Source organism: Erpetoichthys calabaricus, chromosome 14, assembly GCF_900747795.2.
Source record: "Erpetoichthys calabaricus chromosome 14, fErpCal1.3, whole genome shotgun sequence".
NCBI classification, from domain to species: domain Eukaryota; kingdom Metazoa; phylum Chordata; class Cladistia; order Polypteriformes; family Polypteridae; genus Erpetoichthys; species Erpetoichthys calabaricus.
In genome coordinates, this window is record NC_041407.2 from 109,451,346 (window position 1) to 109,470,899 (window position 19,554).

At 44.6% G+C, this 19,554-nt stretch overlaps 1 protein-coding gene across 1 annotated transcript in view; it reads left to right on the plus strand.

The window, feature by feature from the left end:
- Positions 1-15,047, plus strand: part of lrp2b (low density lipoprotein receptor-related protein 2b) — a 218,375-nt gene extending 203,328 nt beyond the window's left edge. The window contains exons 68-76 of the mRNA XM_051936218.1: positions 1,281-1,463; positions 3,603-3,726; positions 3,817-3,900; positions 4,064-4,125; positions 8,571-8,694; positions 8,844-8,946; positions 11,634-11,750; positions 13,025-13,084; positions 14,923-15,047. Of these exons, the coding sequence (XP_051792178.1) occupies positions 1,281-1,463; positions 3,603-3,726; positions 3,817-3,900; positions 4,064-4,125; positions 8,571-8,694; positions 8,844-8,946; positions 11,634-11,750; positions 13,025-13,084; positions 14,923-14,964 (899 nt within the window). The 3' untranslated portion in view covers positions 14,965-15,047. The remainder of the gene's footprint in view (positions 1-1,280; positions 1,464-3,602; positions 3,727-3,816; positions 3,901-4,063; positions 4,126-8,570; positions 8,695-8,843; positions 8,947-11,633; positions 11,751-13,024; positions 13,085-14,922) is intronic.
- Positions 15,048-19,554: the final 4,507 nt, after the last annotated feature.

Below are 19,554 nucleotides of genomic sequence, written 5' to 3' on the forward strand. Positions count from 1 at the left end.
GCAGGTTTTGGTTCAGGATGTCTGTGGACTTTGCACTGTGCAGCTTTTTCTCCATCCTGACTCGTGCCTCACTCCCTGATGTTACCCACCGCTATGTTGCACAGGTGATTAGGTGATTCTCCCAGGAGGCCTAGCCAGAGTGACCACTGGGTCTTACGAAGGCCCTTCTCCACCAGTTCCTCAGTCTGGCCAGGTAGCCACCTCTAGACACAGTCTCAGGGTTGTTCCTGTCACATTCCTTTTAAGACTTATGGAAGCCACTGTGCTTCTGGGAGCCTTCAGTGCTGCTTGAATGTTTGGTTATCTCCTCCAGCTCTGTCTCTTGACGCCCATCCCACCTCTGAGATCTGCAGGTAAATCCTTAGGTCTCATGGCTCAGCTGGTGGACCTTCTATGGGCAGCTGTGTACCTTTAAAAATCTGTCCAATCAATTGAATTAACATCAGGTGGACTCCAAACAAGGTTTGAGAACATCTCCGCAGCGATCAGCAGAATGGGATGCACCTGAGCCAGGCCTCCAAATGGCGCCATAGCAACAACACATGTGTCAATGGGATATTTCAATTGTTTATTTTTACAAAATTAGCAAACATTCCTAAAATCTTGTTTGTCGCTTTGCCATTCTTGTGATTATTGAGTGTTACGTGAGGAGGGAAAAAAAGGAAATTTCAATGATTTCAGCACAGGAGTGCAACATAAGAACATGTGAAAAAGTGAAGGAGTCTGAAGACTTACTAACAGATGGATGGAATGAAAGGTGCTGTATAATAGATGGATAGAATGAAAGGCACCATATAATAGATATGAAAGGTACTATATAACAGATAGAATGAAAGGCACCATATAATAGATATGAAAGGTGCTATATAATAGATCGAATGAAAGGCACTATATGATTAATAGATGGAATGAAAGGCAATATATGATAGAGAATGAAAGGTGCTATATAACAGATGGATAGAATGAAAGGTGGTATATAATGGAATGAAAGTTTCTATATAATAAATAGAATGAAAAGCACTTTATAATCAATAGGTTGAATGAAAGGCACTATATAATAGATAGAGTGAAAGATGGTATTTAATCTTTTTATTTCAATTGTGTTTTGCCTGTGAACGTGTTACAGCACTCTATGCCGGCACTCCATGACAAAACCAACTTACGTGACTTAGCTTCTTGATGTCATCTGTTCCATTGCTCACTCCCTTCATGTAGCCAGCTAGTTTCTGATCCTTGTCTATGCTTATTCTTTTTCTTTCCTTACCTTATTTTCACTTCAGATCTGAAGAATCCTTTCAGCATCAACGTGTTTGAAGACCACATCTACTGGTTCAGCAAGGAGAAGGGAGACGTCTTCCGTCAGAACAAGTTTGGGAGAGGCACCAAGGTGAAGCTGCTGACAGTGGGCCCCTGGCTCTCCCATTTCAGCGTCTATCAGCAGCAGCGTTACAGCCCAGCTAGCGGTGAGCCCTTCCAGTTCATTGTATAATCCTGACCCATTCATCCCAGTCCAGACCTCATCTTTTTGATCTCTTAGGCCCGACTGCTTTGCTCGTTCCCACTGCAACACACTCAGGAGCTGACAACTTGGATTAAAATCCCGCCATGTATGGCAGCAGCTCAGTGTGTCTTGACAGTTTGCTGTCTGGCTGCCTTGTGTTTGACTTGTGTGATGTGACGGGGTCTGTGTTTGGAATCCCTCACCCTGCTAAAAGTGAAGCTAAGTCTGCTGTCTGCCTGACTCTGAGTAAGGTGAGCTCTGAGTGCTCCTGAAGGACAGCAGATGACACAAACAACCCCAGTGGTTTATTGGAAACAATGAAAGGAAAAGAAGAAATTGAAACATAAACACTTCATCAAGTCAGGTCAGATTTATTGTCAGGTGTGCACAGTACAATGAAATTCTCACTTGCCTATCTGCTCAGAATAGCTGACAATAAAAAAAACAATAATACAAACACACTTGAAAAAAGCATATATATATATATAGATAGATAGATAGATACTTTATTAATCCCAATGGGAAATTCATATATATAAGATATATTATGCATTGTAAGAGAAGGTGCTATATTGTGCCCGACACAGATTGACATGTGTAAAACAAATAAACTGTTTATTTTTCTTCAGCTGGAGGGCATGTCTTCCCTATAATCCCTCCAGCCACAACACAATCCCAAGCACAGTATTCAATAACCCAAAGCTCTTTCTCTTCCTCCACCACTCCTCCCTGGCAACCTCTTCCTCCCGATTCTGGCTGCTGAGTGGTGGTCGCTGGTGCCCTTTTATTGGGTACCCGGAAGTACTCCAGGTACTTGATTGCCAACACCCGGCTGCACTTCCAGGTGTGGCGAGACCAATACCCAAAAGGGGCCAGTAGCTCCTGCTGCAGCACCCCCTGGTGGCACCTGTGGAACCCAACAGGGCTGCACAGAACTCCAACTCCCATGAAGCCCTGGGGGAGTCTGAGGCACCCCTGCATCCCAGGGAGGCTGCCATCTAGTGTCCAGGGGGAGATACTGGGTCTCCCACCCTTGTCCCCCTGGAATATGTGGTGAAGGGACGTCCCGGTTCTGCACTTTTATATTTTCATTGGAAATGGTGAAGGCAGGCGGTGTAATAATTAGTCGTGTCTGAGTGGGTCATGTGACTGGGAAAATTGCATCATAAAGGAAGGTGACTATTTAAAAAAGTGATGTCATTTGTTTTAGAAATTCTTAATAAATGGAGTTAACAAAAATGTGGGAACTTTTTGAATGTCCCTCGTGTGTGTGTGTATATATATATATATTAATTATATTAAGAATGAGTCTCCAGACATGATAAAGGTTTGGGGCTGCTACCCGTATATTATTTCCCAGTTGCAAAAGTTTGTAATATTTGATCAGAGAAGTTCACAAGACTGAGTCCAAAACAGAACTGATTATTTGGAGGTAAGATGGCGGTTTTAAGGGCTGGGGAAGGAAATGATGTCGTCTAGTCTGGAACCGGAAGTGACATCATCAGACGTCCCGGAACCTGGTGAGATTTCCCGGGAATGGTCTGCAAGAAACTAAGAGAGACAGTCGGCACACACTGCCACCCCCTGGTCTGGTGTAGTATTACAGTTCCCCAGGCCCTTTAGCTGTCTCTTAAACGCACGTGTGTGACAATAAATATATATAAAATATGAGTGTGTGTGTGCGTGTGAAGGTGTGTGTATGTGGATTCAGAAAGTCTTCAGACCCCTAGATTTAATTTGAAATGGATAAAGTTGCCGTGTTTGCCCATCAATAGTCCAGTGAGCCAAACAACACAACTGGGAGCTAATGGCTCAGCAGCAGGCCGAAGCGTCTGAACTCTTTATGTAGGCCCGGCATCAGGAGGTCCCACCCCCCTTGGTTCAGCTTGTGAAGAACAAGGAAGATGAATCACAAGATAAATAAGAACACAAAAATAGAAAAACCGCACATTATCTGAGCAGAGCGAATGACAGGATTAACGTATGAAGGGAGAGAACGAGGCTGATGAGGACGGAGATCTCCCTCTGCAGGTCTCCTCTCCTCTCTTTGGCCTCCTTGTGCCTTCTGAGTATAACTGACCATCTGTGCTTTGCCATTTAGTAGCAAACCAGTGTAAAGGAGACTGCAGTCACCTGTGCCTGCTGCGCCCCATCGGATACACCTGTGCCTGTCCCCAGGGGTCATCCTACAATCCTGGCAGCTCCACTAAGTGTGACGCAGGTAAGTGTCCCTTCATTACGAGGACTGCTGGCTGTCATCTATGTGACCATGGAGTGCATGCTATGAGTTTTCATTTTTTTTCTCCTGCAGCAAGTGTGCCCCCACCCTTCATGCCACCCCCATGCTTGTGTCGAAATGGAGCCACCTGCTACCTGGATGACAATCTGGCCAAGTGCAAGTAAGAACCCAGAGTGGCTGCCCTGGGACGTCTGTGTCCATCAGCACCTCTCTGACTTTGATGGCTCCCTCATGGGGAGTGGGCTTCATGACATCTGCCCTGTGTTTGTCTCACTCTCTTAGGTCTTGATGTGTTTCATGGGTGTTTTATTTTGGTCCCACAGGTGTCCACCATCCTGGAGCGGTGACTTTTGCCAGAACAAAGATAATCCGCTTCAACAGTCAGGTGAGAAGTGGAAACTGAAAATGGCTGCAAGCGTTATAAAAACGGCTCCCCTCACGTTTAAAAATATGAAAACAGTAAGGCTACGACATTACACTAATGTGGTGGTCCACCAAAGAATCCCACCCCTCTTATGATGCCTATCAGATTAACGTCCACAATGCGCTCTGTGAAATAGGACATTATGGGATTTGTGGGAACACCGTATTACAGTCAACCCCCGAAATTTGTGGGGGTTACATTCCTAGAGTACCCGCGAATTGTGGATGTGGTCAAAAAAATGACTATAAATGCCAACGTTTATAGTTTTAAACCCTAAATATGCCCCCAAAACACTTGAATTTCATTTCAAACTCTGTTTAATACATTACCCTAAAAAAAAGAAAGTAAAGGTAAACCCGTTTACTGTACAGTCCTGTACTGCTGTGTCTCCCAGAATGTCAAATATCGATATGTACTGGAATAAATGCAAGTGCCTTTTCTTTGGTATAAGTAGGGTAAATACGTAACAATTAAATTTAATTTAATAAAAATACTGTAAAATGTACAGGTACTCACCAATAATGAATGATATTGATTGATGATGATGATGAATTAGCTGTGCAGTACGATGAAGGCATGTAATGAAGACAACGACTGCACAGCAAAGCAGAGGATTTTCAGCTCCTCGGGTGGCGCCTCTTCTTCAGGAGTCGTATCTTCTGACGGGTGGTCGTCTTCTGCTGGGGTTTCCTGGTGGCTTTTCTTGATAGGTTTGGGGAACATTGTGATGGGAAATTAGTATCGTTGTTTCTTCATGGTGGCAAGAAGGGTTTTATATGTCTGAATGGCAAAATCGATGCCATTATTAACTTTGAGTGCCCAGACCATATAGGGATCCCATGATTAGGTTCATTGCCAGAAGCCTTAGAAGGTGCAGGGCGTTTGGGTGACATCTTAGGGCTTTAAGAAGAACAAAACAAGAACACACCGCAAAACACTCGAGATAGCAACATGTGGGAAACTGTTATGATGCGGGAATGCTGGGCTGCATCACATGTAGAATTTACATGTGAAAGTGATAAATAAATTGGGCTTTCTGAATTTACGTACTATGGCCATGGCATCCTGATAGTTTTGTTGCATGTATCTTGGACTTTCTGGAAATGTGGACGGTAATATGATCATTTTGCCTACACGTTCGCTGTTATTTTCAGCATTTGCTTGCAGTGAGTCTGATAGTTCAACGCGCAGATCTTGATGTAATCTGAGATAGCTGGGATGCGCGCCCTCTGTTTTAACATACGACGTACTGTTGGAATAGTTTGCCACTGGCGTGCAAAATACTAAATGTATTCCTCATTGCTAATCTGTACGCGTAAAACGGGCATTGAGTAAGCCTGATTCGCTTGCCGGTTCTTTTATCGGGAACATGTTGTAAATCTTTGTGCCAGCCAATGTCTCCATAAGGGAATAAAAGTGGGAAAACCACAGGATCGCAATTCATATTGAGCGTGGAAATCTGTTTACAGGAGTTGCCTATGGGATAGATGCAAATGTCCCTTTCGGCAGGTGGTTTGCCATCTGCTCCGACGAAAATCGCTGCAACATCGGTGTGACATGTCGGGGCATTGTATCGTCGTAAATCCTGCCTAGGGTTTTCCTTGAAAACCATTTGTACAAATGCTGTTGGATTGGACTGAGCGATTTCATGCATGGGTTTGTATGATTTAGCGAAGTGGTTGATGGTTCTGAGCATGGAATCTAGCTGGAGTAGTCAATTTTTGCTGCATGCAGAGTTTGCTTTATTTTGTAAGCGGACTTCAGTGGCTTGCGCTGTGTCAAAAACATACAACTGTCCATATCCTGGAGAGGTAGAAGTGTTAGCGTATAGTGGAGAGATCTGGTGATAAATTTGCCTGTGTATTTTAAAACAGTATGGTCCGTAGCCAGGAGGTTGAGCTATCTGTGCATCCATGGAAGCAAACGCTAGAGAAGAGTCGTATTCTCGAATGTGTTCACGATCATTTTTAGCTTCTGATGTTTGCTGTGTAAGAAGCTGTTGTAAAGACACAGGTGGCTCCCGCAAAGGTGGTAAAGCTACTTTACCGTTGAGGTAGCACCTTGAGTACTTGTTGTATGGATTACGCTCAGCAGGCCAGTATAGTACATGACATGGAAGAGGACGAATAGGAATCGAGAAATGCTGTGTCGGCTGCGTAGGGCGGGACCGGTTTTGAAGTGGAAGCAGGACGAACCAGAAGAGAAATATATACAGTACTGTGCAAAAGTTTTAGGCAGGTGTGAAAAAATGCTGTAAACAAAGAATGCTTTCAGAAATATAAATAATGATTGTTTATTGTTATCAATTTACAAAATGCAAAGTGAGCAAACAAAAGAGAAATCTAAATCAAATCAATATTTGGTGTTCCTACCTTTTGCCTTCAAACCAGCATCAATTCTTACAGGTCCACTTGCACAAAGTCAGGGATTTTGTAGGATTCTAGTCAGGGGTCTGATCAACCAGTTCTACCAAACAGGTGCTAATGATCATCAATGTCACACGTAGGTTGAAACACAGTCACTTAACTGAAACAGAAACAGCTTCAAACTGGGTGAGGAACAGCCAAACTCTGCTACCAAGGTGAGGTTGTGAAGACAGTTTCATGTCATGGCGAGATGGAGCACAGCAACAAGACACAAGGTAGTTCTACTGCATCAGCAAGGTCTCTCCCAGACAAAGATCTCAAAGCAGACTGGGGTTTCAAGATGTGCTGTTCAAGCTCTTTTGAAGAAGCACAAAGAAACGGGCAACGTTGAGGATCATAGACGCAGTGGTCGGCCAAGGAAACTTAGTGCAGCAGATGAAAGACACATCAAGCTTATTACCCTTCGAAATCAGAAGATGTCCAGCACTGCCATCAGCTCAGAACTGGCAGAAACCAGTGGGACCCAGGTACACCCATCTACTGTCTGGAAGTCTGGCCAGAAGTGGTCTTCATGGAAGAGTTGCAGCCAAAAAGCCATACCTCCAATGTGGAAACAAGGCCAAGCGACTCAAGTATGCACGAAAACATAGGAACTGGGGTGCAGAAAAATGGCAGCAGGCGCTCTGGACTGAGGAGTCAAAATGTGAATATTTGGCTGTAGCAGAAGGCAGTTTGTTCGAAGAAGGGCTGGAGAGCGGTACAATAATGAGTGTCTGCAGGCAACAGTGAAGCATGGTGGAGGTTCCTTGAACGTTTGGGGCTGCATTTCTGAAAATGGAGTTGGAGATTTGGTCAGGATTAATGGTGTTCTCAATGCTGAGAAATACAGGCAGATACTTATCCATCATGCAATACCATCAGGGAGGCGTATGATTGGCCCCAAATTTATTCTGCAGCAGGACAACGACCCCAAACATACAGCCAAAGTCATTAAGAACTATCTTCAGCGTAAAGAAGAACAAGAAGTCCTGGTATGAAGTGATGGTATGGCCCCCACAGAGCCCTGATCTCAACATCATTGAGTGTGTCTGGGATTACATGAAGAGACAGAAGGATGTGAGGAAGCCTACATCCACAGAAGATCTGTGGTTAGTTCTCCAAGATGTTTGGAACAACCTACCAGCCGAGTCCCTTCAAAAACTGTGTGCAAGTGTACCTAGAAGAACTGATGCTGTTTTGAAGGCAAAGGGTGGTCACACCAAATATTGATTTCTCTTTTGTTCATTCACTGCATTTTGTTGATTGATGAAAATAAATGATTAACACTTCCATTTTTGAAAGCATTCTTTGTTTACAGCATTTTTTCACACCTGCCTAAAACTTTTGCACAGTACTGCATAAGAGATGAATGTTCTCTTTTTAAGCAAGTTAAATACATATATCTCTTTTTTTGTTCTGTATTTCATTCATGTAATTATTTCCGCCATGGATACAATATTTCACTGCGTGTTGTCCTGTATAACTATGCATGTGACAAATGAAATAAAGAATCGTGAATCTACAGTAGGGTTGGTATTTGCACCAGTCAGTTCTGCAACAAGAAATGCATCCCAAGCAGAGAAAGAGCGCCCCCTGGTGGATACAGGTGCCAGTATGGGGTTGGGAGCCACTGGATTTAGCTGGTAGTAAAGGGATTATCTTCCCTCAAATCGTAATGGGGCCATTTCACTGGATACTTCCTAGGGAAGTCTTAAGTAGTTTGTACCTGAGGACCTTCGCCGAGAAGGCGCCAACTCTGAAACGAGATGAAAGCCAGGGGCTCAACCACGAGAGTGGCTACGTAATCCATAAATTCAGTCCCCACCTCTGCCACCAGTGAATTCCTGAGCAGTCCCGTGACTGGTGACCAGGATTTTGCACAATGCCGGACTTATGTTGTTCATCTTCGTGATCTGTGGTGGATCAGGGGGACATCATTGAAAATGTGTATCTGAGAAACCACAAGTAGATTGAACTGCCTTTCTTTGTTTCTTCTTGTAGTGGCTGTGGCGGTGGGTGTGACCGCCGCTGTTGTGGTGGTCCTCGTGTTCCTCGTTTTCGCAGCACACCAGAGATCCAACGGCAGGAAACTCTATGACTTCAGTGGAGTCTTCACCCTGCCCAGGTGTGTCTTGTCTTGTTGTGTTTGGACCCCAGTGATTAAGTGAAATGAAAGGCATGATAAGATGACAGCAGAAGGCCATGTGACTCTTTATTGGCCTCCTCGGCCTTCTTCGTGTAACACGCATGTCTCTCTCTTTCTGTTTTCGACAGTTTTATGAAGAGAAATGCAGACACAAAGGATGAGGAGGGCTTCGCCAACGTCTCCTACTCTCTGCACAATGAGCCGTCTGTTAGCATCGAGAAGACCAGCTCGGTAAGTGCAGACCCTCGAGAGACCTGATTTAACTCCTCACCTCTCGCAGAACCACTGGTGTCACCTTCAAATGGGGGGGGGGGGGGGGGTGGGGTGGTTTTAGTTCTGAAAGGGGCTGTGACTTCGTTGTGGTTCTGAATCATTTCCAGGAACTCCAGATTGAAAGTTGACCCTGAAAGGTGGGAACCGAATGGGATTAGGTGGACTAATGAAGGTGGGTGACGTGGTGGAACCTTGTGCAGCAATACCTGCCATTTGGACCCAGAGCTTCTTGTGGTGGGGTCAGTGGGTGTAGCCAACTTGCTGAAGACCCCTGTGCAGCACCTGACCAGCATAACTTAGTCATTTATTCACAATTAGATCCTCGGGCTGGCTGGGCAGTGGCGTCCAGGACCGTGTCACTATCAGATCACACACTGGTGACCAACAAACCGGCTCGTTAAATGGAGTTTGTAATAACTTTTTCAAATCGCTTTATTACAGCCGCTGTAAGTTAGCAAAAATAAAATAAATTGTGGGAATGGCGTGTGGGAGGTGTGGGTAGCAGTAGTAGCACATAAATATATGTCAGATGTTGGTCCGCTTACTGTTCCAAGACAACTTTGTGAAGGAAGGGGATTAAAATCTAACGTAAGCTACAAAGTAGAAACTTTATAATGACGCCATTTCAGTTTGTGACAAATTAAAACGACAACACCAGCTGACAGGATACCACGACACCATCGAATCGTTTTACACGAGTTCTGAGAAAATGGATGTCATCAAGTGGTGACGCTCACGAATGTTCACAGCAGTGACACTAAGGCACAGTCAGTCATACTAAGGGACACAATAAAACAGATGACAGATACGTATGTTAAACTGTTAAAGCTCGCAAAAGTGGAACTGACTGACAAGTCGTATTACTTCTAATGTCACCAGCACCTTAAAATACTCGCTTGTGTGCCTCCTGTCACGCAAAAGTCTCCCCAGTGTTTGACACGTTGAGTTTTCGATTGAGAGTCCAGCCAAGCCTATAAGTCTGCCTTGCGACGTGACGCTTCTAATGTCATTTCTGATGAGTTTTAACTTGGAGGACGATCGTCCACACGCAACAACAGTCATTGGCGTAGTCGGCAGTAACATGTTGGGGCTCATTTATACTTCACGTTCAGAACACGGACGAGCACGCATCATGGCTGCCACACATTCCCAGCCTCTGAGCAGGTCCTCAGAAATTAACGCGATGCGTGCGCGAGTTGCAGTACCAGCAAAAATAATGGGGGGCACAGTGTGCTAAAAGTTGGAATGTGACGTCCGAGTCGCTGTTTACTATCGACACGTGACAGAAAGACACTGAGGATCCTACGGGATCGACGTGCGCACCTGATGTTTGATGAACGGTTCAATGTGGTGAAGCAAAATGTCGACATAGGAATGCATTTGTGGTGCTTTTACAGTCATATGAAAACGTTTGGGAGCCCCTCTTAATTCTTTGGATTTTTGTTACTCATTGGCTGAGTTTTCAAAGTAAGCAACTTCCTTCTAATATCTGACATGCCTTATAGAAACAGTAGTTATTAGCAGTGACATTAAGTTTATTGGATTAACAGAAAATATGCAATTTGCATCATAACAAAATTAGACAGGTACATAAATGTGTGCCCCCCAACAGAGATATGACATCAATACTTAGTTGAGCCTCCTTTGGCCTCTCGATGCTGTCCTCCTATAGCCTGTGATGAGTGTCTGATTCTGGATGGAGGTCTTGTTGACCATTCTTCATACAAAATCTCTCCAGTTCAGTTCAATTTGATGGACAGCCTGCTTCAAATCATCCCATAGATTTTCGATGATATTCAAGTCAGAGGACTGTGACTGCCATTCCAGAACATTGTACTTCTCCCTCTGCATGAATGCCTTTGTAGATTTCCAACTGTGTTTTGGGTCATTGCCTTGTTGGAATATCCAACCCCTGCATAACTTCAACTTTGTGACTGATGCTTGAACATTATCCTGAAGAATTTGTTGATATTGAGTTGAATTCATTCGACCCTCAACTTTAACAAGGGCCCCAGTCCCTGAACTGGCCAGAGAGCCCCACAGCATGATGGGACCTCCTCCTATATAATTTCACTCCCGTCCGACTGCATCGTGTCACTAACCTTTTACGGGCTGCACTTTCATGTTTCAGTAAAGATTACAGAGACTTTCACCTCCTATAACAAGTCCATAAAAATCGACCCCAGGTAAAGCTAGCTCTGTGTGAATCGATTACAATCACAAGGGTCCTCCAATAAGAACGACCTGTCAGAACCCCGACTTGAACCCTAATTAAAAAATGTCTGGAGAGACCTGCAGCCAGCCGCCCACCGACGGACTCTGGAGAGGATCTGCAGGGAAAAATGGCCAAGTCTGGGTGTGTAAAGCCTGTCATATCATAACCAAGAAGACGCCAGCCTGGAACTGCTGCCAAAGAGTAAAGGGAGTGAATTCTCGTATCATCGGGATATTTCAGTTTTTTAGTTTCGATTGATTTGAGAATATTCCAATAATCTCGTTTGGCGCTTTGCCATTCTGGGGTGTTTAGTGTTGTCAGATGAGGGAAAGACTGAAACATAACTGATATGAAAAACGTGAAGGGGTCTAAAGACTTTGTGACGGCGCTGTAAGTAAAATGTCTAACAGGCCCCTCTTTGTCTTCCCAGGTTAGCACAGATGCTGTGGCTGCTGAAGGGGGCCATCTGAATTTTGATAATCCTACTTACACCCCTCAGTCTCCTCTTGGCCCAGGAGCGACTGCACCTGCCAGCATGAGTGCCAAGGTATGGACTCCCTGTGGTCGCAGTTGTTGTCATTACCAGCAGATGTCACCACCTCTGAGCAATGTCTAAGGCTCTGCCCCTCTCTGCCTCATGCCCGGGTGGTCAGAGGCTGGCTGGCCAAAGTGAAGACTCCACGGACCTAACTGCGAGGGGCCTTGTGGGTAGCAGTGGGCTCTCCACGGTGCAGACCCCTGGACCTTTGGATTACCCAGCAGCCTTCTTTACCACATTGCCTTTTGAGCAAATTTGCTGGTCTTCTCTATGTGTGGATATGAAACCAAGAGGAGTGGGACCCTGAGCAACCAATGTGGGACTGCTGGGCAAATGAGTCAAATACCAAGAATGTCCTACTCATTAATGTTCCATTTAGGGGTTTGAGATGCTTGATAGCAAGGAGCAGCAAACGTGACAAGATAGAAACTGTGGGCACAGCATCCCACTCGGGGACGACGTGAACTCTTTAGAAAGTTTTAAATTTAGTTTACTTACTTCATCCAAGAATCGGCCAAATTAACATTCATAGCTGGCCGTGAATGAATACCAAATATTATAAAGAGCAGTTGTGTTGACGTTTCTCACAACGGGTTTTTTTGCCTGCATGTATGATAGGTAGATAAGAGGCATTATATTAATAGAGAGAATAAATGAATGGCACTATATAATAGAAAGATGTGAAAGGCACTATATCATTAATGGATAGATGGATAGATAAAGATGTGAATGGCACTATATAATAGATAGATATGAAAGGCACTGTATAATAAATAGATATAGAATTCTACACACAACACCCCATAATGACAACGTGAAAAAACTTGAGGTTTTTGCAAATTTATTAAAAATAAAAACATTGAGAAATCACATGTTGTGTGTAGAATTCTGAGGGGGGAAAAAAATTAAATTGAATCCATTTTGGAATAAGGCTGTAACATAACAAAATGTGGAAAAAGTGATGCGCTGTGAATACTTTCTGGATGCACTGTAGATAGGTGAAAGCCACTGTATAATTAATTGATAGATGGATAGATAAAGATGTGAATGGCACTATATAATAGATGGCTAGACAGAAAGATGTGCTAGGCACTATACAATAGATGCAGAGGCCCTGATTTCACATCCCAGCTATGCTTCCCCGGGGAGACCCCTAGAATCAGTGAGTGTAGATTGAGGGACACCCTGCTGGCTACTGGTAGAACTGGGCTGGTGTTCCAGCTACACTGGATCTGTGACGGCCTCCAAGTGCTGTGCTTTGACTTCTGCCCTTTCTCTTGTAGAAGCATCAGCTGCTGTTTAAGAGGAATTTTGTGGAGACGTTTGACAATCCTGGCTATGAGGTGAGTGTGGTGTAGTGTAACGTAGTGTCTGTGTGTGTGTCTGTGTGTGTGTTTTGCCGACTTAGTCATCATGGGCTCTGCTGTGGGCAGCACCTGCCCAGTGCCCGTATGATGACTCATGTGGACAGCTGTCGCATCTCATCCAATAATTAGATAAAGACGACGCTGTTTGAGAAAATGCGTGAGTCACAGCGCTGCCCCCAGGGGGCTGCTGTTTTTAGACTCCCCTCTTTACTGTGTTGTCTGTGGCCTGCACAATTTGGGCAGTACGGAGACGAGTGCCAACTCAGAATTGATTTTTTTTTATCCCCATTGAAGGAACAGAATCCTTCCCAAATCCCAATGCGCCTCCCAGTTCAGGAGACATTGGACAGACGGACGGGTCCTGACCTATGGAGTGGCACGGAGAACATGTGACGTCTCTGAGAGGACAACCCACCATCCTCAGAACAAATGACAGCGACCTCCTTCTTAGTCCCCAACCACTTATAGCGCCTTTAATTGTAAAGGACACAGGCTGAATTTGACATTGTCATCAGGCACCGTATAAAATTATGATTAATATTTTTAACGTCTGGGCAAAATCGTAAAGGGGATGTCTGAGATGTTACAGCAGGAATTCCAAGCAGAATGAGTGGGGGTGCTCAACAAGGATATATTGGGGGCTATTCATGGCTAAATGACCCTCTGGAGCCTCTGCCTCAGTCTCTGGGTCCTCACAATGACGCCTCACAGATGCAGCATATCAGCTCTGAGTCCCCCCCTTCCAAGTTCTCAGGGGGCTCCATTGTATCCTCCAACATCTCCCTGTTTGGTGAACAGGCAGCCCTAAACTGTCCCCCCTTATATATTGTAAAAGGCGCTATATAGCACCCGACCCGGCACAGACTGACACAGAGGCCCGTGTAAAGACACACAAGCACTTTTATTTTTCTTCAGCCGGAGGACACGTCTTCCCCGTAATGCCTCCAGCCACAGCACAGTCCCAGATAAAGCACTTAAGACCAATCCAATCCTTCCTCTGGCACCACCATTCCTCCCAGACAACCTCGTCCTCTTCCTCCCGATTCTGGCTCCTGAGTGGTGGATGCTGGCCCTTTTTATAGCCCACCCAGAAGTGCTCCAGGTGCTTGATCACCTGTTGCTAATTGCACTTCCAGCTGGGGCTGTAGAGATGTCCAGGTTGGCTCCGGGATCCATGCAGCACCCCCTGGCGGCCACCCCAGATCCCCACAGGGTTGTGGAGAACTCCCATGGAGCCCTGCGGGAAACTGAGGCACCATCGTCAACCAGGGAGGGCTGTCACCAAGTGTCCCCGGGGGAGGTACTGAGGAGCCCATGACTTCTCCCCCTGAACATATGCAGCAGGGAGTTATATATTATATATATATTATATATATAATCTCCATCCATTATCCAACCTGCTATATCCTAACTACAGGGTCACAGGGGTCTGCTGGAGCCAATCCCAGCCAACACAGGGCACAAGATATCTATATGTATATATCTATCTATATAATGTCTTTTCCAGATGCAAGTTCCCAATTTGAACTTTCTCAAGATGGCAGATTTGCCCGTCTTACGCCCCTTCATATAGAAAGAGGTGAGCCCAGGAAGGTGGAAGTCACTGGAGTAAGAGAAATGACATTAAGACACAGCACCACCCCTGGAGTGGCAGGGCATTACAGTCACCAGGGCCCTAAATCTGTCCATGATGCACACACACGTGACAATATACACTGTACACATTTTATTTGTCTGTGTGTACTGTATGTGTACAATATACAGTATATATGCATATAAAAACAAACATTTTGTTTGTTTTTATTTCCTAACAGGAAAATGGCGGCCCAGCCAGCTTTTTTGAATCCACATCATAAGCGCCTGACCGCGGCCTTCCATGGTGACGTGAGGCTGCGGCTCCGTCGGTGTGTTTGTCCAATCAGACTGCTGCTGTATTTTGATTTTGTGTATTCATTAGCATAATAAACTTTTGTCCATTTATTGCTTTCTGTATCATTTTTGTGTAACTTGGCTTTTAAATCACATTACGGCAGGCAATGATTGCAGGTGTGGCAGAGGAGACGGTCGTCACTTCAGCCCACCTTAATTTGTGCCCATTTCCCATTTTGTTCATTTATCACTCTCCCCACACCCATTTAGTTTACCCCACCCAATATTGCCCCTATCCTTTTATTCTGTACCCCATGCCCATTTTGTCTGCCCTGCATCCATTCTCAAATTCCCTACACCCAATTTTCTAAACCACCCACTCTCCCCACAGCTGTTTTGTTGACTCCACCCACTATTTCCCATGTGGTTTTTTTTGCCCCACCCTTTCTCACCACACCCATTTTGTCTACCCCTCCCATTCTCTATATGCTCAATATCATTGACCCTGCCCACTTTTCCCATATTTGCATTTACTTTCCCCACCCACACTTGTCTGCTTCTCTATCACTTGCCACACCTGTTTGACTCCACCCACTCTGTCTAACCCCACCCCCTTCTTTGTCCCCACCCAGATCACGGGGATGACTTTTAGGGTCCACTGGTTGTGAATGACATGTTGAATAAGCGAAGGAGAATCTGCAGGGTTTGTCCTGATTAATTTTGTTAACCGATTTCGATTGTTAGTGATGTCACCTTGGCCTCAAGTCTCCATTATGTCTGGCTGCAGCTCCACAGTCAAGGTCTTATCACTGCTGATAATTGAATTCCATTCATCCATCCGTCTATCCAGCTCATCTAATTCAGGGTCCTGGCAGCTGCAGCCCATCTCGGCCACAAGGTAGGAATCAATAAGCCGTCATTTAGGAATCCCATTTGTCCACATTTCCCAAACGGTCATGGACCAGCGCCGTGACGTCATGTTTACCTGCTGAGAGGCTGGCATCTCTGGGGAGCCTATTGATTTGCCCGTCTTTGTTCCCACCACCAAGTGCTTCCTAGCCAGAAATCGATAAGCCATTTAACAGGGGAAAGTTTCCCTTAGTGACTTCAGCGGCATCTGCGAACAATCTGGTAAATATTGACGGGCGAGTAACACGAGCCTGGTGTGTAAAAACATCGTGATCCGCCATTAGGGCCGAGGCCTCTCGCTGGAGGAGCACATCAGGGGAAAAAAAAATCACAAAATCCCCACAAAGCCCCCTCTGCTCTTTAACGGGTCTTCACCGGGTGAGCTCAGCGTTACTGATGGCGACGCCTGCAGGATTTGATCTTCTGCTCTTCACAAAGCTCTCCGCTCCACTCTTTACTGTCCCTGCTTTCTGTTATTTCCAGCTCTGTGTTTACTTTTCTCTCATTTAGGTTAAATAACTTATTCTCTATAGCGCCTTTCACAACAAGCACTACAACGGAAGCCTCCTCAGGCTGCCTGACTTGTTGTCACTCTGGTCTTCACTTCCACAGGTTTGTCTCTAAAATTCCTGTCTGAAGTCTCCATTGTGCCTTCTTTGGTCCTCCTCTGCCTTGTTTGGTGGCTTAGGAGACTTCAATGTTAAATTAGTCTGTGGATGGCGCCCATCGCATGCCAGTCCTTGCCAACAGCAAACCAAACCTGTGGTCAGATTCTGAAGCAGTCTGGATGGGTGACACCACTCTGGCCTTGTGGCAGACATCCGATGTGCTGTTAAGGGGGTGGGCCAGGCTGACTTTGGACATCTCGGGGCCATAAAAGTAATGGGAATATTTAACAGAACGTCCGATAGCAATGCAAACCAGCTGACGGCCTGGGGAGGTGGAGCCTAACCCAGTAACACGGCGTGCCAGGCTGCCAGTCCATCACAGGGCCCTCAAGGCAGGGCCAATTTAGAGTCACCAGTTACCCTCACCTGCATGTACTTTGGGGGTCTGGCATGAGCACTGAAACACCTGGAAGGAAACCCACAACGCGGGTACAACGGGCAAAATCCACAACCCTTGAACCCTGGACTTTCGAGATGTGAAGAAGGACATTGAAATCCTGTGCCTGTGATAAAAATAAATAAATTGAGAATTACTGACCCTGACTTGTATGGCTGTTGTCTGAAAGAATCCCAGTGATGACCAGCTGATCAGACGGACTTATCAGATAGATGTGAAAGGTGCTATATAATTAATGGATGGATGGATGGATAGATAGATAGATAGATGTGAAAGGCACTATAAGATAGATAGATCTGAAAGGCACTATATGATAGATAGATAAATAGATGTGAAAATCACTATATAATAGATGGATAGATAGGAAAGGCACTATATAGATAGATGTGAAAGGCACTATATACAGTAATAGATATAGATAGATATGAAAGGCACTAGATAGATATAGATAGATAGGTGTGAAAGGCACTATATACAGTAATAGATATAGATAGGTGTGAAAGGCACTGTATACAGTAATAGATACATATATATGAAAGGCATTATATAGATAGATAGACGTGAAAAGCACTATATAATAGACAGATAGATAGATAGATGTGAAAGGCACTATATACATAGATGTGAAATGCACTATATACAGTAATAGATAGATAGATGTGAAAGGCACTATATAATAGATGGATATAGATAGATATGAAAGGCACTATATAGATAGATGTGAAAGGCAATATATACAGTAATAGATACATAGATAGATAGATATGAAAGGCACTAGATAGATATAGATAGATAGGTGTGAAAGGCACTATATACAGTAATAGATAGATAGATATGAAAGGCACTATAAGATAGATAGATGTGAAAGGCACTATATACAGTAATAGATACATAGATAGATAGATATGAAAGGCACTAGATAGATATAGATAGATAGGTGTGAAAGGCACTATATACAGTAATAGATAGATAGATATGAAAGGCACTATAAGATAGATAGATGTGAAAGGCACTATATACAGTAATAGATACATAGATAGATGTGAAAGGCACTATATAGATAGATAGATAGATGTAAAAGGCACTATATAATAGACAGATGTGTAAGGCACTATATAATGGATGGATAGATAGGAAAGGCACTATATAGATAGATGTGAAAGGCACTATATACAGTAATAGATACATAGATAGATGTGAAAGGCACTATATAGATAGATAGATAGATGTAAAAGGCACTATATAATAGACAGATGTGTAAGGCACTATATAATAGATGGATAGATAGGAAAGGCACTATATACAGTAATAGATAGATGTGAAAGGCACTATACACAGTAATAGATACATAGATATGAAAGGCACTATATACAGTAATAGACAGATAAACACCAGACCTTTGCATTCCCTGACCTGATGCTGGTGCCCACATGCCAGATGTTCAGCCCCGTGTCTCTATGTAGACATTTTACATCAAGTAACGCACCAACTGGGTACAGAATGTTGCCTTACGGATGCCTGACACTTCATGGGTTCTTTAAGACAGGGCAGTTGAAGGAATGAGATCAAGTCAGTCCTCCTCCTCCTCTTCTTCTTCCTCTTCTTGGCTGTCCTCTGTGCTGGCTGAAGATGTTCCTGTGATGGTCCCAATTTGTCAGCCTGTCTCTTCTCCACGTTTCCTGGTAACCCAATGCGCGCCCACTAAAGTTAAGAAGTCCCCAAGAGCCTGTCAGAGTGACTTTTTAGTGATGGTTGCCCAGGATGGCCGCCCTTACCACTGACATTTGTACTCATTTGTGGAGGCTCCTTTCACTTTATTAGAGTGTTGGCCGATGCTACAGACATAAGAGTGACGGGCGGCTGCTCGTAGCCATAAATACTTGAATCCCGGCGGGTTCCTGAATGTTCTTGTGCTGACAGATGCCAACAGGTGAAGAACATGAAGAGATGAGCTCAGATAACCACCCGTCTGTTGGAGGATTAGTTGCTTTGCTGTCCAGGAGACAATCACCTGAAATCAAGAAGGGATTTTATATATCATATGGTAGAAGTACATAAATATGTATTATTATTTTTTAGTCAGAAATCTTTAAATAACTGTCTTGGACCAAATGGATAAAAATGAGTAATATTAAGGAAAGTCAAAATATTCTGTATAGGGGTGGTCCCCCACCCCCAAAGCAGGGGCAGGACATGAGGTGGGGGCACGCGACACACATCTGACCCCACCCATCGTCAGGGTCCCCCCAGGGAGTGGAAGGCTCCTTTCGGTTTGTAGAAGAAATTGTCTGCCAATGATGTGCCCCTCAAAAATAAAATCACAATGCGTACAACGAAAGAGAAGCAATATTGAAATTCTGAGCCCCCAGTCCCAATAACCTGCGGGACTGTCCCTTTCAGACTGAACACCCAAAACGACCCCCGTGTTTTTCTCTGCTTGCCCCGATCGTCGTGGGACTCGCTGCAGGTGAGGAGTGTTTCAAAACGTCTCTGTTTCCTTTCTTTCTCGTTTTCTAGCCCCTTACCGGCTTCAGCTATCAGGGTTGCTGCCTGTTTCGACGCTCCGTGATAATTACGCTGTTCGTTAATGTAAGCGGTGTGCG